Source organism: Crocodylus porosus, unplaced genomic scaffold (genome assembly GCF_001723895.1).
Source record: "Crocodylus porosus isolate Cpor-Errol unplaced genomic scaffold, CroPor_comp1, whole genome shotgun sequence".
NCBI classification, from domain to species: domain Eukaryota; kingdom Metazoa; phylum Chordata; order Crocodylia; family Crocodylidae; genus Crocodylus; species Crocodylus porosus.
The window spans coordinates 23,180,773-23,204,825 of NW_017728950.1; the positions used below are offsets into that span (position 1 = coordinate 23,180,773).

Consider the following 24,053-nt stretch of genomic DNA (forward strand, 5'->3'; position numbering starts at 1 on the left):
AGATCCCCCTCAGCCTTCTCTTGTGGAGGCTGAACAGGTTCAGGTCCCGTAGCCTCTCCTCGTAGGGCCTGCCCTGCTGTCCCCTGATCATGAGTGTGGCCCTCCTCTGGACCCTCTCCATGTTGTCCACATCCCTCTTGCAGTACAGCGCCCAGAACTGGATGCAGTACTCCAGCTGCGGCCTTACTGGTGCCTCATAGAGGAGGAGGATCACCTCCTTGGACCTGCTCGAGATGCATCTGTGGATGCATGACAAGGTGCAGGGCCTTCCTGACTGCATCCCCACATTACCTGCCTACATTCATCTTGGCATCAGTGATGACTCCAAGATCCTTTTCTGCCTCTGCACTGATGAGAGGACAGTTCCCCAGCCTGTAGGCATGGTGCTGGTTCTTCCTCTGTCAGTATAAGTTGTAAAGATTTTTTTTATTCATCCATGTGTATTAAATGCTTGTTTACAAATAGTTGATTTTACTTCAGTGTCAGCCTCATGGAGATTACATGAAAGTTGCATAGGGCAAAATTCCTGTCATCTTAAATCTACCTTTGGTTCATTTAGTGGGCATTGTCTGTTTTCTTAGGGAGGGCAAGCATATGAATATTGATCCTTCCGAATTTGTTTTTTGTTCAGAATAAATTGTTAGCCAGGTTCAAGTTGAGCATGACCATTCCAATTCCCTTTTACTCTGCATCACCTTGTACTTGTCAGTGTTGAATCCCATCCTATTCTCCTCTGCCCACTCCTGTAACCTGTCTAGGTCTGATTGCAGCCTATTCTTTCCTTCTAACGTGCCCACATGCCCCCACATCTTAGTGTCATCAGCAAGTTTGAACAGTGTGCTTTTTACCCCGTCGTCCAAGTCACTGATGAAGATATTGAACAGTGGGCTGGAGGACCGAGCCCTGCGGAACCCCACTGCCCACATCCCTCCAGGTCGAAAATGACCCATCCATGACCACTCTCTGGGTGCGGCCCTCCAGCCAGTTGGCAACCCATTTGACTGTGTAGGTGTCGACACCACAGTCCCCCAGTTTCTCAACAAGAATGGGGTGAGAGACCTTGCTGAAGGCCTTCCAAAAGTTCAGGAAGACTATGTCCGCTGCTACCCCTGCATCTAAGGATTTGGTAACCTGGTCATAGAAGGCCATCAGGTTGGTCTGACAGGACCTACCTCTAATTAATAAATTAATTAATTAGTTGCCCCTAAGCATAATCTCCCCTGCTGGCCCCTCATGGACATGTGCCAGGATAATTCTCTCAAAAAGCTTACCCAGGATCGAGGTAAGACTAACTGGCCTATAGTTTCCCAGGTCCTCCTCCCTCCCCTTTTTGAAGTTGGGAACCACATTGGCCCTCTTCCAGTCCTCTGGCACCACACCAGAGCACCACGAGTGCTCATAAAGCTATGCCAGGGGTCTCGCAATGACCTCAGCTAATTCTCTCAGCACTCTGGGGTGGAGATCATCCAGACCAGCTGATTTAAATGCATCTAGTCCCTCCAGAAGTTCCCTGACTAGTTCCTCCCTGACCCTTGGCCTTGGTGCACCTCCCCTGGGGCCTGAGTAGGGCCCATTGGGGGGGCTGATCTGGTCCCTGCTCAGGAAAATGGAGGCAAAGAAGTTGTTAAAAAGGTTAGCTTTGTCATTTGGTGTGACAACCAAATTTCCTAGTGTGTCTTGCAGGGGCCCCATGTTACCCAGTACCTTCTTTTTGTCTCCTATGTATTTAAAAAAGGACTTCTTGTTGTCCTTGATCCAGGAAGCTAGTCCCAGTTCCATCTCTGCCTTGGCCTTTCTGACTGCCCCCTGCATCCCCGAGCAACCACAGTATAATCCTTCCTGGTGATGGCCCCTCCCTTCCATTGGGTGTATGCCTCCCTTTTAGTTAGAAGACATTCCCGGATGCTTTTGGTGAGCCATGGGGGCTTTTGTGCTCTCCTGCTGCCTTTGATCCGTGTTGGGATTATCTCCCTTTGCGCTTGGAGGATCGTCTCCTTAAGGAGCAACCACTCTTCTTGGATACCTGGCTGCCCTTCCCTCTGGGACCTCAGTGCTTCCCTAACTATTCTTCTTAGCTCATTGTAGTCCGCCCTCCTGAAATCTAGGGCTGCTGCCTTGATGCAGGCTTTTGCCACCTTGCACTGGATGGTGAATTCCAGCAGGCAATGATCACTGTTAACCTGGTGAGGGGCCTGAGGGTGCTCGACCACCTGGGCATCACCCATGGCCAGCACCAGGTCCAACAAAGCGTCTCCCCTGGTGGGGCTGTGCACCTCCTGAGTTAGATGGAGGTCCTGCATTTGGGCTAGGAACCTGCATGAGCAGTCAGACCTGGCTGACTGCTCTTCCCAGCAGATTTCTGGAAAGTTCAGGTCACCCATGATGACCACGTCCTTTGACCTAACTGCCTGCGTGAGCTGACTTAAGAATTCCTGGTCTAGCTCTTTTCCTTGGTTGGGTGGTCTGTAGTAGACCCCCACTGTTAAGTCTCTTTCCCCTCGACTGCCTTGCATTCTAACCCAGAGCACTTCCGTGTGCCCCTCCTCTGACTCTGTACTACCTGGTGAGGCTGTGTATTCCTCCTTAATGTAGAGTGCCACACCTCTGCCTTTCCTCCATGTCCTGTCCCTCCTGTACAGCCTATAGCCCTTGATATTCACCGCCCAGTCATGCATTAGGTCCCACCACATTTCAGTGAGCCCCACTATGTCTGAGCTGGTATCAGCTAGCAGGAGAGTAAGTTCCTTCTGCTTGTTTCCCATACTACGAGCCAGTTAATCAAGGTACAGGCCTGAGCCCAGGAGGGGCCAGGATTATTAAAGGTGCCAGGACCAGAGGCTCCAGGAGTGACAGAGACTGTTCCAGGTTTAGAGGCCTTCATTGACTGGAGTTGACACTGGGACTGAAGGCACATGGACAAGGGATTGACCAGATTGGACAATGGGGCTTAATGTCCAATGATTGTTAACATCTTGGAGGCTTAGGTATGCTTAAAAGGGGAGATAGATGCCAGGGGGCACTATCTGCGGTCCTTTCCTCCCCCACACTGCAGCACAAGCCTCGCAGATGGCATCTTGATGTTCTTTTAATCACCAGCCCCCACAGTGGGCCCCAGAATCCTCCTATTGAACCCCACCTCTATTCCTCTTCCTCAAGTGGCCTCTTCTGCCATCATACCAGGCAGCATAGCTCCCTGAGCTGGTTCCCCTCTGGGTGAGGTCCCCCCACTGAGACCTTTGGCTCATCTAGTCCTGGCCCACCTCCAGGCCAGTCAGGACCCTAGGCCCTCAGCTCTTGGGCCACAGGCCCACTGCAAGGGATGCCCTTCAACCCTTCCAGTCCTGGCCCCAGCGTGGGCCAGTCAGGAGAAATTCAGACAGTCCTGAGTCAATGGCCCTTTTCTCATTCTCTGAGGGTCCACCCTCTGGGCCCTCCAAAACAAAAGGGGTAACCCACCCAGTTGTGGGGGCTAGCACCCTGACCAGTCTTTCACCAGGGTGGCAACTGGCCAGGCATTTCCTGGGGGCTCCCATGCCACTGGGAGTCCCACCAGGCCACCCACTCCCAGCAGGGTGCAGTTTTAAGTCATACTCAGGACCAGGAGCCTCCTATTCATCCCCTACAGCTCCTCCCTTACCTCCAGATGATACATGCAGCCCTCCAGCCAGGCAATGTTGTTGCCTGGCCCCTAGCAGCCGAACTGCCTTGTTTATATGGGCAGCCCCAGATTCAAAATGTCTGCCCTCATCAGGCACCTGGCAGCTGCCAGCTCCAGGCCCTTAAAGTGGCAGGGACCCGCGGTGCCCTGCCACAATGGGGTGTGCTACAAATAGAAGAAATGGTAGTTTATGCTTATAGGAGATAATAAGAAATGGGTGATTATATAAAGAAGTAAAATCTATCCCAGGAAGTGTGTCTATTATAAGTAGAATTTCCAGAACAAGTGAGAAACACATTTGTGTTCTTTAGGCAAACATAGCTGTCCAGTGCACCTGATCCTTAATGCTAATAGCTCCTCCTAGATTAGCACTGAATTGTGAAAATGTCTCCCATAGATCTACATCATGCTATTTAGATTTTATTTTTACTAAATATTACAATTCCCATAAGTCTGTCATTTGCCTATGGCATTACACAATGTTAGAATTGGTTTTATCATAAAGTAAATACTTGTCATAAATACATATCTATTTTGTCATTTAAAGGATTTTTTTCATATGCTCATTATTCTGTTTTGTGTTTTGTCAAGCTGAAGATTAAAACTAGTGAAAATTTTCAAAGATGAGTACAAGTGCTTTCAAGCTTGCTTGCTAAATGAAGCCCCTTCTGTGGCACAAATTGCAGTGAAAGTACTCTGTCAGTATACGTTGTAAAGATGTGTTTATTCATCCATGTCTATTAAATGCTTGTTTACAAATAATTGATTTTACTTCAGTGTCAGCCTCATGGAGATTACATGAAAGTTGCATAGGGCAAAATTCCTGTCGTCTTAAATCTAGCTTTGGTTCATTTAGTGGGCATTGTCTGTTTTCTTAGGGAGGGCAAGCATATGAACATTGATCCTTCTGAATTTGTTTTTTGTTCAGAATAAATTGTTAGCCAGGTTCAAGTTGAGCATGACCATTCCAATTCCCTTTTACCCTGCCCCTTTTTTCTTAATTATGTACCCTCTAACTTTAAATAGTCAGGCTTCTCAAAACATGTGATTTGGTAACCCATCTCCTAAACTCCTGAAGATAAATACAAGCTTTTTGGATTTGGCTTAGAACAACCAATCAATTCAGGACAATACCACATCTCCTCATCTTCTTTTACCATAGCTGCCTGGTCCTGAAAACAGGAATATATGGTATCACTATGATTATTATACACAGAATCATTAGTGTATTTGTTGTAGGATACACTATACTAAGTATTCCAGAACAAACCCTTGAATAGGAAAATCATCATACGTTAAAGAGGAATTCTGCAAAGCTGCAATTCCAAAGTCATCTATCCACCTCCATGTAGAGTACTCCAGCCTGATCTTCACTCCTTTGCAGCCCTATCCTTCAGTAGCAAGCTGCTCCCAGCTCTGGTCTTAAAGCAGATTAAGGGAAAGGGTAACTTTCTATTTGTCTCTATTTCTTCCCCTCTAAAACCTTTTCCATACTGCTCACCATATCTCAAATATTTGCTTGAGGTAAATGACATGGAAGCGATAGGAAAATTAATTGCCCAATTATTTTCTTTTTAAAAATGATCCCTCTCTTAATGTGCCCTGCTGGATGAAAGTGCTTGAGTTTCCTTATGGAGGTCTCTTTTAGGGTCATGCATATTGTCCAATACTGCTGAATCAGTTGTAAACCTTATGGGCACATCTACGCATGTAAGCATGTGCGCTTACAGCAGCTCAGATAGAAGTGGTGCAAATTTGAGCCAGGGCTTTTTGCCTCAGTGCACGTGCTCGGGCATGCACTTTGTTGTGGAGTAAATTGTGCCACTTGGGGTAAAATAGCCGTGACTGGCTCCTCCCAGATGAGCAGCCAGGGGGAGCTAGAGCCCGGCACCAGCACCTGTGCTATCTTCAGCAGTATAAAAAGCTGCCCTGTCCTGGCCCTGTCAGTACAAAAAGCTAGCTGGGTAAGTAGCTCAGGGTTACTCACTCTCAGGAGCTTCTGGGGCCCACCAGTTTGTACCTGGGGACACTACCCCTTATGCCAACTGGACTGCTGAAGCAGCCCTGAGAGTTCCCTGCACCCTTTACCCACTGCAGCAGTCTGGCAGTGGGGGCTGCTGCCTGGCTGTGACCTGCTGTGCACCTGCCAGACCCAAATGGGAACTGCACAGCCAGTAGAGGCGTCTGCCCTTCTGGGTCAGCTGCCAATGGGCTGTGGCTGCAGGGTTGGCCTTTGTGCAGCACTACTGCCATGTGTGCCCCCTTCCCTGCCATCTGGGCTTGCCCAGATGATGTTCCAGGTGTGGTGGCCTGCTTTGAACTGTCAAAGCATGTCCCCCTGGCTCCAACTGGCCAGGAAGTCAGCCACAGTCAGCCGGGTCCAAGGTGCAGGCAGGGTCCTGCCACTGGCTTCCCTAGCAGGAATTCTGGTGTTCCCTATTGGACAACTGAAAAATCCCTGATAAAATAAATCCCAAAGTCACTCTGTAAAATACCTCAAAATCCACGTTCCTCCACAATTAAAATAAAAGACCACTATAAAGAGAGAAAGAGAGCGTGAGACAGAGACAGCAATCAGTTGGGCAAAGTTTTATTGATTATATCTACAGTGTTAAAAACAAATTTGCAGTGCGGGGAACATTTTCTCATTCCTTCATGTGCCTCTTGGAATGTCTCAAAGGGGTCTGAGATGCTGCAAGAGGCACATATGGGCTCATCTGCATGCGCCCTATGAGTACATATACCTAACAAAAAGAGTCAGTGCTTCAACATAGCTTCTAAAATACTTGGGTAGCATGAGAGTTGTGTCCAGACCTTCTACACCAATGGATAAATTTGAGATGATCGTTAGATATCAGAAGTTAGGACAGAAGATAGTCCCATAAAGGAGAATATTAGGTAGCACATTATCTTATTGCCTTTGGATCCAGAATTTTCAAGTATAAAATGGGAAAATTTGTTCAAAACGTAAAATTTGTGCAAACTTGTGTGTCTGTTTTGCATGTGCAGTTCCTAATTACACAGCAAATTGAGTACCTGGGCATGTAGATGGTTAATTAGGTATATAAAATGCAGTACCTAGTTTGCATATACATCTGAAGTAATTACATGCTTAAATTAGGCATGTAATTGTCTGTGTAACTTGATGAAATATTAGTATTTTCCTGATTTTTATTACTTGACTTAGATGTATTGCAATGTCATCTTGTATTAGGTGTCAGTTTAACAGTAAGAAAAGAATCTTGACAGTTAAACACTCTTATTTCCATAATAATGTCATAGAAAAACCATGCTGTAATGGACTGTAGAGAAGACGAGAGGTGAAGTTTTAAGAAGTAAAGGCTGCTTTATATGTGAATTGTTATATGAACTCTTATCATATAAAATTTTACAGGTGAAATTACTTATGGAGGGCGAGTTACAGACACCTGGGACCAGAGATGTCTGCACACAATCTTAAAGAGGTTTTTTGCTCCTGAAACATTAGAAGATGATTACAAATACTCAGAATCAGGTAAATGCATTTGGAATTATAGAGGACTTTTTAGATCAGTGAAAAACCTGAATATAGAAATACATGTCCAGTATCTGGAATTACATCCATATACCACACATTGTTATGTTTTTATGAATTGTAGAGTTATCTATATTGCAGAAAAATGCTAACTTCCATGATGAATCCAGTGTCATTTACTGTTGCTTAGCCCTCTTTGAACTGTAAGATCTATTGTGCACTTCTGAAGACTTGCAAATTCAGTTCTCATTTGAGTAATTGTCTACATACACATTTGCACTAGGAGATTTGCCTTAAGTTCTCAGTGAGCTTATAGCAGAGACTTTTTTGTCCTTTAGCTGGTAAAGTACACTGTAGCCCCTCCTTGTGCCCCCATGCTGAGGAGATGAAGAGCAGAAAATTCTTTGTGATTCTCAGTTCCAACCATCTCCTTGGTTAGAGATAACAGAGGGCCCCCCTCTTGTTTTATCTGCTGCAGTTAAGGTATTAGCTCCGAAAAGGGGAGAGCCAGTTCTAAGCCTTTTTGCACACAGGCTCACTAATCCAGTGAGAGGGCTTTAAATTAGGTTCTCCTGGGGATGAAGAGCAAAGCCCTGAGGTAAGTGGGGAATCTGGAGGAAGCAGAAGCAGAAGCAGAAAGGAGCAGCAGGGGAGGCCTCCTCATTCTTCCTGAGAAAGTAGGGCAATTGGCTAGTCACCTCAGCTGTCTACACACAAATGCATTGAGTCTGGGAGCAGGAAGAATTGGAAGTCCTCACACAGTCAGGGAACTATGACGTGATTGGAATAACAGAGGCTTGGTGGGAACTTGCATGACTGGAGCACTGTCTTGGATGAGTACAAGCTGTTCAGGAAGGACAGGAAAGGGAGAAGAAGAGAAGGAGTTGCACTGTATGTAAAAGAGCTGTATGATTGCTCAGAGCTTCAGTATGAAACTGGAGATAGACCTGTTGAAAGTCTCTGAATTAAGGTCAAAGAGGAGAGAAACAAGGGTGTTGTGGTGGGTGTGTGTTATAGACCACCAGATCAGGAGGATGAGGTAGATGAGGCTTTCTTCAGACAACCAGCAGAAGTTTCCAGATCACAGGCCTCACGGGGGACTTCAGTCACCCTGATGTGCTGGGAGGGCAATACAGTGGTGCTCAGGAAATCCAGGAAGTGTTTGGAGAGCATTGGAGACAACTTCCTGGTGTAGGGGTTGGGGAGACCAACTAGGGGCAGTGCTCTTCTGAACCTGTTGCTCACAAATAAGGAAGAATTGGTGGGGGATGTAGAAGTGGATAGCAATTTAGGCACCAGTGACCACGAGACAACTGAGTTCAAGATCCTGACAAAAGGAAGGAAGGAAGGAGAGCAGCAGAGTAAGGACCCTGGACTTCATGGGCCTTTGCTTCCAATCTGACAGAAACTTTCCCAGTAGGTGTTTGTTTGTTTTAGCCCGTGAATATTAAGTACAAGGGGCAGAGGAATGCTCGAGACAGTGCTGGTCTATGACAAGGTAGCTAGAGCACCTTGCTTGGAAGCATGTTTTTTGTTTAGTGGAATGGAGGTTAAACACGAGTTGTATCTGTATTGGTTATGCTAACGGATGTAAAGTCAGGTAAAAGAAAATAAGGTATCTTTTGTGTGTGTGTTTTTCTTTTCTATCTTAAATATGGGGTTGCTTCTTTTTGGATACATGTTGGGGAGGGGAGCATAAGTCTTAACGATATGTAATAACGTGTTGTAATGGTTTCAAGTTATATGGGAAGGGGGGATATTATGAGCTGTTGAATGGAATTGTAATATTTTGCATTTGTAAATGGGATGTAGGTATTCTGCAGTGTACAGGGGCACAAGATATGTCGGCAGCTGTATAAGTCTGAAGTAAGACAATGTGGTTTGAGTTGCTGTTATATAATTTGAGGTATGATTTGAAATGGTGTTATGGTTTTTAATGTTTTATTATGAGTACATTTGCTTATACAAAAATAAACTTTGCTTGGAAATAGGAGATATGGGTTCAAGTCTCATGTAGCTGACTGGAGCCTACTACCCAGGTTTTCTGGTCTCTGGGCAAGAGCATTTACTGCTAGGTTAAAAGGTGGGAGGTACTGCCTGCTCCCAACTTTCTTATCATGGTTTTTCTACAACTAACATTTTGTGACTTAGTCTAATGCACATAGATGGGCAGTTCTCTTAGATGAGATAAATGCTCAGAAAGTACAGGCCTAGTGAGCATGCTCAGTAATACTGCATGGGCAGAACTGAATTGCAGTCATTGGGTAAGTGCCAAAAATAGCAGTAATGTGAATCTGTATATGGCATTTAAGTGCATAAAGTAGAATAAAAGTTAGCCCTAAGAGCCTGGATTTACTTCAGTATAAATGAAAAAAAAATTAGTCCTCAGATATGTGAAGCTGTTGAATTTAGTGACGGCATTTAAGTTTTGCTGTTTTTATTACTTCTGCTTTCACTGCAAAACAAAGAGAGACAATGGTAATAATAAATCAACCCTGCCAATCTGTAGATATATGCACATATTACAAGAATAAGTAAATACTATTCTCCACATTTTACATGTGTGGACTTGGAGAGGATAAGGGTGATGTTTTCAGTGGAGCTCAGCTTACAGCAATTTCCAGTGTTCTGGGAAAGGCATACTGTAATCTTTTTAAAAATCTAGGCATTTCAGGTAGATGCCCAAAATGGGATCTCAAAAGCATCTTGTTATCACACAGTAGGCACGTCTACACATGCAATTAACATGCATGAATAAACTGCGCAGCAAATCACTGGGCAGTAAACTACTCCCAAGTGCATCTACATGTGCACCTGAGTCACGAGCAAATTGAGCCCAGGTGGAGCTGTTTAGATTAGAAATGCTCCTGGACTGCTCTGGCCTGGTGCTGCAGCCAGGGTGAGCTCCAGGCTCCAGCTGCAGGCAGCCACACTCATCTGAGCACCAGCCTTATGCTTTAAAAGGCTACCCAATGCTGTGTTCTCTGGTCGCACGCTTCTTTAGCCCCAAGCAGTCTACTGGCACAGCCGTCTAGGACAATGTCCCAAGAGCCTGTGCCTAGCATGTCATGGACACTCCTTACCCTCCCCCCAGCTGCGCTAACCAATGCCACAGCTTTCTTGCTGCCATGCTAGCCACGCTTCACATCCATGCTGACTGCAACCTGGCCCTGATGGGCCTCAACCCCACCTGCCCGACCCTGCCACATGGCTCCATGCCTGAGCCCGTTGCCCAGCCTGTGCCCCACCATCCCCAGGCCATTGGCTACTTGCCTCTGGGTCACTTGCCAGACCCTAGCAGCAACACCAACAATGCCCACATGGACGCTGCTGCGGCTGCAGTCCCCAAACTCATGATGTTCTGGCCCCACTTCTTTTGGGCCTGCCTTGCCAGCTGGGACTGGGGACACTGCACCATCCTGCACACCTAGGATGATGACCAGTAGCTGGACTCAATCCAAATGACACACCACTGTGTGCCAGCCCTTCCCCATGGAGACCCACATGGCCATAGCCCTCATGAAGCTCACAACTGCCAGCCTTCACTATGTTGCCCAACTGTTTGGGGTGGGCAAGACAATGCTGGGGAATCCATCGTTGAGGTCTGTGGTGCCCTCCAGGACATGCTAGCCAACACCATGGTCTGGGTTGTCAACCCCCTGGAGTTGGTGGCAGGATTCCGAGCACTGCATTTCCCACAGTTCATCAGGGTCATCAACAGGACACACATCCCTGTCATCTGCCTGCCCCAAGCAGACCACTTCTACTACAGTCGAGGAGGCTTCCACTCCATCATGCTGCAGGCCAGGGTGGACCACCAGGGGCCTTCCCTAACATCTGTGCTGTCTGGGCTTGCAGCACCCATGATGCCTGGATTATCTGGAATTCTGCCCTGCCAGGCTTGGTGGAGAACGGCCACTTTGCACCAGGAGTCCCAGACTTGTAGTTGAGTGATGTGACAGTCCCACCCCTCTTTGTCAGAGAACCCCATGTATCTGCTGCTGCTGGGGCTTAAGCGCTCCTACACCAGCCAGCTTGACCCACACCAGGCACACTTGAACTGGTTTCTGGGCCAGAGCTGTGCGCTGGCTGAATGCGCCTTCAGGCACCTCAAGGGACATAGGTGCAACCTCAGTACCTGCCTTGAGTTCACTGAAGTCAAAATCCCCCAGGTCATTGCTACAGCCTGCATGCTGCACAACATTGGTGAGACTCACGGGCAACTCTTTTGCAGGGCTTAGGTAGAAGAGGCACAGCCTACCAAAGGCACCTGGCACAGGAAATGCAAACTGCAGTGCCACTACTGCTGCCAGCCCCCCTGAGCCCCCACCCCACACCCGCACACCCAGTAGTGGTAACCAGGGCATCATATCTGCAAGGTGCTCATGAGCCACTTCCTTCATCACCCCCCGCACAGGGCACCTAGGCAGCCACCCATGGACCTTAGGGCAACTCCAAGGCCACACACACTGCAGGCAGTGTACAACAATCCCCAACCTTTTGTTTACCTCCAGAACACAACAGGCCTCCCCTTTCGAACAACAGACCTCTCCTTCCCTCCCTCACCAGCAACAGACCGCCCCAACCCCAGCGCCCACCACCAATAAAGCATCCTCTTCTTAGTGAAACTATTTACAGAATCTTTCCAAGTGTTGGGGGGGGGGGGGAAATGGTGGGAAGGAGGTACTTACAGCATGGAGCCTGGAGAGAGCTGCTCTGTACCCTGACCTCTGTTGACACCACCTTTGTTCTGGACACCACGATGAGCCCAGAGGGCCAGAAGCTCACCCAGAGGCCAGGTCAGGTGTTGTCCAACCTCCTCAGTCTACTCCCTCTCCTCCTCCACAGGGCCAAGGTTAGCAGGGCCTGCATGGGAAGCTGACCCCACCATGGCCAGCTCCCAATAAGGGGCTGCATGGAAGTAGGGCAGGCAGCAGTTGAGGAGGAGGGCCTGGCTGGGGCGGGGTGGGGCAGGGGCTAGTGGTCTCAGCCACTGCAGTCAATGTTGCCCATTGGGGGTCCTGAGGCAGGGTTACAGGCAGCTGCCAAGGGCCAGCCAGGGCTGGGGCAAGGGCCTGGATGCCAGGTTGCACAAAAGAGACTGCCAGGGCCAGCGCTGTGTCAAGGACCTGCTAGTCATCCTTGGTAGCCTCCACTGCCTGTCACATCATGGCATGCTGCTCCTCCTCAGCTTCCACCTGCCTCTGTGGGAGGGCAAGGTATGCCTGATCTGTCTCGCAGAGCTCACAGTGCCATGTGTGAGTCTTCTTGATATGCTTCTTGGGAATGGTGACTAGCCACTCAAGGAGAACTGCTTGGTCCTGGCTCCAGTACCGACAGAGCCAGCACATGCAAAACATTCCTACAGAGGGTGTTGGTGTCCTTATGGCCCCATCTCTGCTGGCAGTAGGTGGGTTTCTCCTGTATGCAGCAGCTGGTTCTGCAGAGCAAAGGACAGAGATGCTCTTTGTGAGAGTTTGCAATGTTTCAGAGATAATATGCACTGTACAGAGAGGCTGTGCGCCACCCACCCTAAGTTTGGGGGTCATGCGTGCACAGGTGCCCAGAAACCATGGTAGGTTTCCTGGTCCTTCCACAGATGGCTGCTAGATGAGCTTTCCCTCCCTGCTCCCACAGCAGAGGCAGGTGGGCTACTTGCCACAGGCACCCCTGTCCCCTACTCAGCCCAGGCCATGGCTGGCCTCTGCTGGCAGCTGCTACAGCAGCTTTAAATCAGTTCCCCTGTTTCTTCACTCTACGGGCCAGGCACTTCGCCCTCATGCTGCTCAGCCTGAGGCACCTGGGTTCTGGGGTTGAGGGGCTCCAGCTGGGACACAGACATGGTGGTGCCCCCCTCCTCTGGTGGCCTTCTCCAGAGAGGTGCCCTGAGTCAGGACCCCTGCTGTTCATGGGCTGTGCCCCAAGCATGCCCCTGGTCAGTCACCCAGGCACACTGCGACTAGCTGTTCATTTGAGCATTTTTGAGGGCTGCCAGACCCACTATGCTCTGCTGATGATGATTGTGATAATTGCGATTGTGCAGCTGAGAGCCTGGCACAGGGACCTGAGGTTCAGGGGTGCCCTAGGCAAGCCCATAACATGCACCACCACCTGGAGGGGTAAGTCTGCCTACACTACAAGTGCCTGATCCCCGTGATTGAGAAGGAGATTACTGCTGCCATTGACAAGTTTCTCTGCATGTGACAGGCCCTTAGCTGCCTAGCTGGGAGCCCATGTAGTGCTCAGTAAAATTCTGAACTGCCTCCTGCCTCCCTGCATGTTGGCAGGGGGAGACTTCAGCGGATGGGTGGGGAGCTTGGCCAGGTGAGGTAGGGAGGTGAGGAGAGGGCAGGACCTCCCCTGGCCGCAGGTATGCAGCCCAGGAGCAAGGAGTGATTTGGCAGAGGCATGGGTGGCCCTAGCACCCTCTCCTCCCTCATCCCTCTTCCCTGTGCAAGGCTTTCTGGGCAGCTGTGGCAGCTGCTCCTGACAATCTGACGATACCCCTGGTCACGGAAAAGAGGTCCAACTGACCAACATGTCCTCAGGAATAGCACATGCCCACCCAGGCTGTGGCTCCCTCAAGCAACAAGCTCAAGTTGGCATGTGCAGGAGCCATCCTTGCCAGGCTGGCCAAGCTGCTGGATGAAAACAGGGAGCATGCCAGGACCTGAAGTGAGGGCCCTGAGGGTCTCCCAAACAGAGAGTCCTCCTGGCCCACAGCTCCTGACTGGCTCCAGCACCCCAGCCATGCTGCAAAACGTGTGCTGGTCTTCACCGGGGTCTATGGGGGCCAGGATGCAATCCAGCTCCCTCAGAAAGGGCATGGGTCTGTGGGCAGCCCTGGACCACCTGTTGTCTTGGACACAGACCCACAGAGCCCTGAGGGCCTTTGCCTTGACCCAGAACTGGTAGATGGACCGCCAGTGTCCACACTTCTACTTTGGCCCTTGACACCTGACCAAACTGCCACGGGATCTGAACATCCCCCCAGAAACCGATAAGGTCCAGTTTCTTCATGAGTCTAGTTGGGCACCTGCTTCTGTGTGTCAGCAGGTGCAGGGCCTACCATGATGGCAGCTGGCAGCAGCCTCAAGGAGGGCAGGGTCAGGCCTGGGCTCCAGGTGCTAGTGTTGGCAACAGTTGCCCGCAGCAGTGGGACAGTGTGCCTGGGGGGCAGGTTGAGGCTGGCAGGGGCCTTGGCAGGCCAGGTGTAGGGTCCAGGTGCCAGCGTTGGATGGCAGGTGCCCACAGTGGTGGGGCACTATGCCCAGGGGCAGGCTTGGGCTGGTAGGAGCCTCAGTGGGCCAGCTACAGGATCTGGTTGCCGGCGTCAGGCAGCAGGTGCCCATGGTGGTGCAACACATTACCTGGGGGCAGGCTCAGGCTGGCAGGGGTTTTGGGGAGTCAGGCCTAGGGCCCAGGTGGCAGTGTCAGGTGATGAAAGAGCTGCCCATGCCATTCAGCTCCTGAAGCTACCAAATCATGTGGTGCAGCAGCAGGTGAGAGTCTGGCCTCCTGCTGGCTCAGCTGGCCGGGCGTAGGCCATAGAACAGAGTGGGCCATCCAGGCCATGGCCCAACCAACTTTTAGCACATTAATTTAGCTAGCTATGCAGTTAAAAAAATAGCTATACAGTTTTAACCGGAATGATAATTGTACCTTTGTGGGTTATATAAATTAACATCCTAAAAGTTGGTCAGCCCATGGCCCAGGTGGCCCACCCTGTTCTGCATCCTGTGTCACTGTAATTTGCGCCTGCATCACTATCTCCACGTACATTTAAGCACAGTAATTTACTCCACTATTGGATAGTACTTGTGTCTGAAGGTACTGTCCAACAGTGTAGTAAATTAGTCTACACTGGCCTAATTGCCATATGTGTAAACAGTGACACTTTACTGCACAGTAAATTAGTCTACTACAATAAAGCACACATGTGGATGTACTCAGTGAATGTAAACCTAACCCTGCCACATGTTAAAATTAAGGTTCAATAGAAACGACCAGAAAAATATTGTACGTTTTTTGTGTAATATTTTTGTGGTTAGTCTTAGTTTCTGTGGTGCCATTACTTGTCTGAATTTGTGGCCGGGTTACTATTTAAGATGCAGTTTACAGACTAATTATGTCTTAAGTGTAGCTCCTACTAGAGATCTAGATCCCATGTTTTCTGGCATCTGCTCTAGCGCCATACTCTGGATGACACTACCTCCCTTAAGAAAGAGATACTACCTATTCTTTGCTGTACATCAGCAGAATTGTTTACTAGGTTCCAATAAGCTACATCAATGCAAGCTTACTAAAGGCAACAGTGCTTTGCAGGTATCATCAAGGTCATACTCTAAAGACAATAGTCTTGTGCAGTTGCAGAATCTGGGTGGCAGAGTCTTTCATATAGGTTGTGGTCTTTGAACTCCATCTTGAACCTGTATTCCAAGCTGAGTTTGAAAGAATGGCCATTTAGAAAAAAAAATCACATCTTTTTAATTGTGAACTGAGAATATCTGTTCTGGAAACCACTGAGGATATGGAACTCCACTGCTGTTTTTATAGAGCATCTTTTGTGAATAGAATAGTATTTTAAAGTCCTGACCAGAAATGGTCTAGTTGCAGGACTTGAGATGTAAAGTCTTTATGTATTCTAAAAAGATTACTGCATATTTAGCAACTATTCCTTCAGGTACTTAACTGATCCATGTGGGTTAAAGGTTTAGAACAACCAGGAAAATATAAGTATTACTGAAGGATTGTTGAGTTCCCAATGAGTCCTTGAATCCTGCTGACAACGCTAAATTATAATTGTCCAACTTCAGAGAGAACTTGGAGAATTTGAGTATCAATTTGAGTATTCAATATTGAAAAGAAGACTAGCAGAATATTCAACAGGTTTCTGAGGGTATCCCACTCTCCACTGGTGGCCTATGAATATGGCATATTGCCATTATTTTCTGCCTTCAATATGTGAACTGAGAATGCTGACACATACTAAGATCATGGAGTCCTTATAGGCAAAAGCTGCCAGCATATTGTATATCTATTGTGGCGGGCCAGTAGACGGCACTTCTGTGTTGAGCTGCCCACCCCCACTGTGCCCAACCACCTTCCAGGCTCCGAGTTTCTCCCTAGGGGTGCCTCACGTCTGGCTGACCCCCTTCCTGGAGCATACTCGCTAGCCTGGGGGTAACGTAGCTGCCACCACCCCGAGAAGGGACTCTCTTGGCCCTGTGTCCTTGGGGAAACACAGGCCTAATAGTCCTATGGATACTCGACCCAGTACAGGCACTTGGAGCACTTCCCCAAGTTGGGGGTCAAAAAGGAAAGTCTCCCGTAGTCCGCAGACCTAAGGGGTCTCTTAGGCATAATTTAGACACACCTCGCAATAAGTCTCCCATGCTGGTCTCAAAGGAGAACTTTATTGATTACAGGGGTAGGGTGAAAATAGGGTACAAGATTGAGCAATATCATAGAAATCCCATAGAGCAAAACAGTTTGGCTGAGGTAGCCTTTTGATCACACATCTGAGTTACTGCCAGCTAGATATCTAACCATATCTCGAGTAGCTTACTTACAAGCATCGTCCAGAGGCTATTGGAGATTCCCTCTGGAGGCAGGCCATTCCTCGCTCATGAGTTTTGGGGGAGAGAGCCAGTTCCAGATGGTAAAGCTCCTCTCTGAGTCCCCCGCATGGCTGCTGCCCCCTCCTCCTGGGCAGTCTTAACTTATATAGCCCCTGTGACCTCATTCACCTGGTCCAGTGGAGGCCAGCTCCAGTTGGCTGTTGGCCAACCAATTTGAAATACATCACTAGTTGCCAGGCAGACTGTAGCCCACCAGGTAGAAACCCCTCACCCAGGTAGCCGATACCAGTCACGTAGGCAGAGGGAGCAGGTTTCCCCCCTCCCTCAGGAATGTAGTCAGCTCAGGTTACCTAAAGAGATAGGGTAAGGGTGTGTCTCCTCTGCTGGACCCATCCTAATCACACTGTCACAGCACAGAGATTTTGGGGAGAAACAAAGGTGGCTTCCTGCCACATCTATCAATCTATCTTCAGTATTTAAATGGTACCCCTTACTGTAGCATTTGAGCATCTCCCTGCCTGTATCCTCAAAATATCCCTCCAATCTTGGCAATGTAATTTCAATTATCTCTGAGTGGCTAAGGAAATTGTTCAAGGTCTTGCCACACTGTCTTGGAGCAGTGGATTGGACCTAGGTCTCCCAAGTTCTGGACTAGTACTTTAATTGCTGGATTCAGCTTCAAAAGCTGTTATGTCCCTGGATTTGTGTTTGTGACTATATTTTGTTGTTATATTTCCCTGGAAAAACAAGGGACCTGAAAAAGAGAATTTAGTTTCAGTTTACTGGATGTGGACCATAGGCTTGTGACATACTGCATATATTTCATTCTGTTGCTTGCCATCTCAGCCACTGCAGCTCTTTGTCATTGCAGGCCTGATAGTTATGTCAACAAGTATTAAGTACGAGTCCATTTAATCCTATTTGTATAAAATACCGAGGAGCCAGAAGCCTCCCAAGCAATACAGTAACCCACTGCAGAGTTGGGAAGCCCATTGGGAATTAACCTGAGGCTTAGTACACTTACAGTCTTCTCTCTGAGATATGAGCTTCTACTTACCAGGTTTTTAGCTCAGTGGTTAGGCTTTTGAAAGCTGTTTGCTGTTTTTGTTATAAACTTTTGTTCTAAGTGATGTTACAGGCAACATCTCATATTGTGCTTTTGTTTTTAAATTGTTTCACCAGAAAAGAACTATCCAATTTTTTATCTTTTCCAAAACATAAAAGGGGGGGAGGAGGGGAGGGAGTTTACCTCAGTTTTCTGGTTCCTCTGAAATGGAAAGAAATTATTGCAAAATATTTATATCTGAGACTTTTGACCATATGTTTTACAAACTTTGCTTACAGTCATTGTAAGCTGTCAGAATCTGATGAGTGCATGTCACTCCTGATGAAATAAAGTTACCTTCCAACTGTATAGTAAAACATCTTCATATTTATGTTTTGTTGTCTTTGTGGTGAATTCCTTTTTTCTTTGGGAAAGCTTAACTAATGCCTATTAATAATATAATTATTTTTTACCCTTTCCATAACATGGTTTCCATTTACTTCTCAAGAAATATTTTAATATGAAGTCTCATCTGTCCATTTGTTTAACAGGTGTATATTTTGCACCTGTTGCTGATACCTTGCAAGATTTTAAAGAATACATTGAAAATCTTCCTTTGATTGATGACCCAGAAATATTTGGAATGCATGAAAATGCTAATTTAGTTTTCCAGGTTTGTTGACTATTTGTAAATACACATTCTAAATGAATTATGTCTAAATGTATTATACTTTGTAGCTTAAAGGGAAAATTTGATTTAACAATTATAGTTTGTTAAGCAGAAATAACAAATTAAAATTACAAGGCTGCCCACCCATTACTCATTACATTGCCTTTCTGCTATATGTAAAATTTGGTAAAGACCACCGTATTTTTAAAAATAATTTCCTATCCAGCTGCCTTTTAATAAACTACATTCTTATGTACACTATGCCATTTTACATGAGGTAACAGACTTTATAATTTCTGACTAAAATAAGTGCTTTAAAGTGATCCTGACAACCCCATCAGAACACATACATTCACAATTGTTAAGTCCTGTGCATTTTCCTGGGAAGGAACCATCCAGTCTTCCCAAATCTTTGTCAGGTACCACCGTCACAGTGATCTAAACAGAGTATTGTAACATTTATACAAACACTCGTGATAGATAAAGACCAGTAATGTGAAATGGTCTTGTGGCTAAGGTGCTGTTCTAGGCTTCAGGAGATACTTTCTCTCATCAACCCTTAGTCTGTTTAGTTTGAAAACTCTCTGATTGTTTCAATACATGTACAACACTAAACACAAGAAGGCGCAAATCTTGAGTATTGCTAAGTACTATTGATACTGTAGTGATAACAATGATCTTCCATTAATGTAGCTGATATATTCATTGGCCACATCCAGGCAAGTGTGAACGTTTGGGTCCCCAGAGTCAAGTAGCAGCAGTGCAACTTGCACCGCAGCTGCTTGTCCCCAGAGAATACCCATGCCACGCATGCTTTGGCGCATGGCAAGTTACCCTAGGGGTGGTATGGGAGGCTGGGGCCAGCACTGTGCTGGCCCCTGCAACCCTACCTGGTGGCCTCCCAGAGCTGCAGCAGTGGTGATCCTACCACTATTTGCACAGCTCTGGGCAGCCAGGCTCCGCTTTTCAGTGGTGCCCACTGCCCAGATATACAGGGGTCAAAAAAACCTGCAGAAAAAAAAATGCAGCAGCACGCACATGGGTGGTATGCCCTTACAGCATGGTGAGCACCTGATTGTGCAGTATGTGGCACTGCAGATGTGTTTGTGGCGCCACATACCACATGTTCATGCTTGTTTCGATGTGCCCACTGTGTGCATTATAAGGTACTGCTGCTGCCACGGCTTGCCTGGCACAGCTCTACCAGTGGATATGTTTTGCCTGGTGGCAGGAACCCATTTCTTTAGCAGAGCAGCATGGGGACAGGATCTTTTGCCAGCAGAGCAGTATCAGTCAGAGGGTTGGGTTTTTTTGCCAGAACTTTGCATTGTAGACCACAGTCATCCTCTGGACTGTTTTGGAAATCTCAACTGTGCATCAGACATACTCTCACCCTCACAATATACTTTGTCATCCCCTGAAATGAGTTCTAATCCTGTTCATTTAAATTCTAAATGAATTAACATCAAGAACATAGTTTAGTCTCTAAAAAGTTTGTATTATATTCATCCTTGCAGAAGCAGGTCTTAAATAGGATACAGATTTAAAAGAAATATCTTTTGTCAGGCACAAATGCTAAATTAGAAAAAAAAAAAATTCTACTTTGTGCCTGTAGTGTAATATTAATTGTAAAAATCTATACTGATGAAGCAATAAGCTTAAGACAAAGCAGCATAAAAACAGAAGATTGTTACACCACGTAGAAAAAGCCAGAAGATAAACTACCCAATATTTAATAAACTTTATTCCTAGGGGATTGAAGCAGAGATTTCATAACTTCCTATGCTAAGATAATTAACTAAAAACATTACAATTTTAACTCTGCTCTTTATAGCTTCAGTCATTAACATACTGCAGGGAGTTTTGTGACTGAGTTAAAGACATACCGAGAAGCACATGCTCATTTCACACTTCTTTCTGTAGGAATCTATAAAAAAAATTGTTATCCTTGTAAAGATCAATGAAGAAAGATGTTAACAGATATACTTTAACCAATTTTAAATGACTGTACTAAAGTGGCATTCAAGGTACAGAATTCAGTGCAGAGGAACAGATATACTTTTGGAGTAAAGGTTGGGAAAACTTGAAGTTTTTTCTAGCTTGGCATTCTCTATTACATGCAAAAGTATGTGGTCAGTGAGCTTTTTTTCTCATGGTAAGAGTAGCTAAAGAGAGTAACAGTAGAAACTACATGCCTATTGACACAAATTAAATTTGCAAGCAGATGAAAAAGTAATCACATGATGAACAAAGTCCAAAATGTTTATTGGAGGTAAATCTTTCAGACTTGAAACAGTTTTTTAAAAAAGAGAGATTGATATGAAAACATTGAAATAATCCTTACAATGGCAACTTTGTTAAAGGAACACTGCTTTTTTTCTCCTCTGTTTATTACAGCGTAAAGAGACTAACACTTTGATTACAACAATACTTGAGGTTCAGCCAAGATCAACTACACAAGGGTCAGGAAAAAGCAATGATGAAATTGTTCAAGAGCTTGCCAGCACCATTCTGACAAAGCTGTCACGTAAGATAACATTGCTAATGTGTTTTTTCTAGAGGTGCTGCATATATGTCATAGCATTTTAAAATGTTTGATTGGGTTCTGTTTTTGAGGAATAACTGTTGTATAATTCCTTTTATAGGTAAACTGCTGTTACTGTTATGTGATGCTATCAGGTGTGCATTCAATGTGTATTTCCACATTAAAACAATAAGCATCACATGAAAATATGTGTTTGCAGAACTTGTTAAAATAAATCTACATACACTCTATTTTAAACTGTAAAAGTAAAAGTCAGCATAATTCAAATTTAACCTAAGGAACTTGCTGCTTAAAAAGGAGGTTTTCAAAGAAACAAATGTTGGTTTTACCTGTGAAGGCCTTCCCAGAAAATACTGAAGCAGCATAAAACAGAACACAGAAAATGTATATGGATAATCAAAACAATCATACTTACACTAGCTAAATTGTTCATTTGCAACCTTATACTTCCAAATGGCTAATAGCTGCTTGAGGTTGCTAGGGCACTGTCATCAGAGCCCTCTCTATTCTTATACAAATATAGGGTTTTATATTTTCCTTCAAAGATTCTGAAGCATCTGTTAGAGATGCGATTTCTGCAGAGACAATAGGGCGGCAGGAGCCTGGTCCAGTTTGCGAATGCTTATATCACATCCTTACCAGTTGTCTGCAACTTAGAGGCATAGCAGGGAGACCACCACGAAAGAGGAAACTACCATTCAGCAAAGCATTTGTATATATATGCACTTATGTATATACACACATAGAAATGCTGCTGCACTCTTTGAGATTTAAGCAGGTGTTTAAGATTAAATAGATAATTGTTTCTCTGTTCCTTAGTCAGAAAAGCCTCTTAAGGTTTATTCCTGAGTGTGAGGGTGTGGGCTTGGAAGAATATAAAGAAAATACCCTTAGCTGAGTATTTTGCTCAGGGCTATATGGCCTGGCAGAGCAGCCTTGCCTTCCCAAAGACCTGCTTCCTCTTCCATCTTCCACACAACCATTCTTAAATATTTTCCCCAAATATTTGTGCAGGAGGAAGGAGAAGCTTAGTTATAGCTAATTGCTCAGGTGAGAACAAATGCTTGTCTCTGTACCTTCAGACCAGAAGTTTTAAAATATGCAGTTACAGACCACCTTTCTGCACTCAGATCTGTGCTGGGGTATACCTTTACACAGTCTCCTAGTCTAAATAATCAGGTGCATTCTGGCAGACCCTTGTGCTTATTAAAGATCCACACTGACTTCATTGGGACTTCTGACAGATGCAAGGGTCCAATTGTGAAATTCTGATTACAACATTAGAGCATAAACTATGAGATGAGACTTAAGTATTTTATGTAAAAAGAGTTCTAAAATATACCTCTGTAAAGATACATAGCTAAAACCCAAGGGAATGTATTATTCAAACTGTGCACCAGAAAACAATTAAGATTCCTTTCATGGAACAATGGATTTATCTTATTGCTATGATATCTTGTCATGACAATTTGTCAAGATTTTCTGAACAGTCATTACTGTCAAGTTACTTTAAAAATATAGCAGTTTTTTCAGACATACATCTTGGTGCAGTTAATATGCAAACATGCCAGGTACAATTATTTGCACGTTATGTTTTTTTCCGAAACTCCTGCCCCAGCTGGCCTACATCAGTGCAATTCTTTGGTGCCTCATCATTTTGAAGGCATTGAATTTGTTCCTGTTTTGAAACAAATGTGCATGAATATCTTTGCTCTCTCAGGCAACTTTTAATGTCAAACAGTTTAATTATTTCTATTTTGAGCAAAGTGCAAAGCCTCCATTTTAAATTGTGCATTTGGGAAAGCTTTTTCAACAACATTCACAATTTATTGTGAGGGAAGAATGTTATTTGTAGTTCCTAAATTTGGTGATCTGTTTTCATTCTTGCTGTGCTACAGATTCAACAACAGCACCATATAGAAAATAAAATTTTACTGGTAAATTGGCATAGCTCCACTGATATCCAGCTAAAACTGGGAATTTTCCTGTGGGTATGAATGCATTGGCATGATACTGCTCCCTCCTTGTCCTGTGAAAGTCTGGAGGATCTGTGGTGCACAAGTCTCAGCTATATGCAAACTTCACAATTACCTTTACCTGGAAGAAGTTGAGAAAGGGAAACTAGTGGGTGCATTGTGAAATAATCTATCAGACATGAGAAGGTGAACTCCCAAGGACTACTTAAGACCTGATGCAAAAAACACTGGAGCTCAGCAGCTGGCTATAACACTGGGGTGGGATTGAGTATCTGCAGTCTTTCCAGTCTGACGTACTCCCCACTAAAGACTAATTTGGAAACCAGGTGTCCTGGGAATGAGACTAGCAGTTTTCTTGCCAATAGATACCATTGTCTTTGTCTCCCTTCATATATGGTAATGCAGTCCTGAAAAACACCTATAATAAACTATTAACTCATTTTTCTGAGTAGAGAGTGCTTGTATTGCAGGAAAGCTGGACATAGAAGCTGCTTCAGAGAGCCTTTTCATCAAAGATGACCAAGGCCGTGTGGACTCTTTAACAACTGTGCTTGGACAAGAAGTGGATCGGTTCAACAATCTGCTTATGCTATTGAGAGTATGACACCCAAATCATTTTTTAGTGGGGAGGAGAAGGGTCTGTACCAGTGGTTCTCAACCTTGTTAGACTCAAGACATTCCTCATTAGACTCAAGACACCCCTTGGAAAATGCCAGGTGTTAGTTTTCATTATTTTTAGCTACAGAAAAATAATAGAGTGATTCTTCTGTTACAGAGAACTCAGGAAGACCACAACTGGTCAGAACGTTTTTGACATGATGGATTCCTGTTTGAAATCTCTGTGTTTATCTTGTAGATAATATTTGCAAACCTATCAGTGCTAATATTGTGCCACAGTACCCTGGTTGAGAATCACTGGTCTATACCATAATCCTGGGGAAAGCAGCCTCCAGCACAGGTGCCAGAGTATGGCACACAAAGGCATTTTGCTTGGAACATGCACCTCGAGGCAGATGGCGAGGAAGGGGCTGGGGCTGCATTGACACAACAAGGATCAGGTTCCT

At 45.7% G+C, this 24,053-nt stretch overlaps 1 protein-coding gene across 1 annotated transcript in view; it reads left to right on the forward strand.

Moving 5' to 3' along the window:
- Nucleotides 1-24,053, forward strand: part of DNAH6 (dynein axonemal heavy chain 6) — a 244,646-nt gene that overhangs the window by 204,811 nt on the left and 15,782 nt on the right. The window contains exons 69-72 of the mRNA XM_019555221.1: nucleotides 7,053-7,172; nucleotides 18,350-18,471; nucleotides 20,866-20,995; nucleotides 23,460-23,587. Coding sequence (XP_019410766.1) covers nucleotides 7,053-7,172; nucleotides 18,350-18,471; nucleotides 20,866-20,995; nucleotides 23,460-23,587 — 500 coding nt within the window. The remainder of the gene's footprint in view (nucleotides 1-7,052; nucleotides 7,173-18,349; nucleotides 18,472-20,865; nucleotides 20,996-23,459; nucleotides 23,588-24,053) is intronic.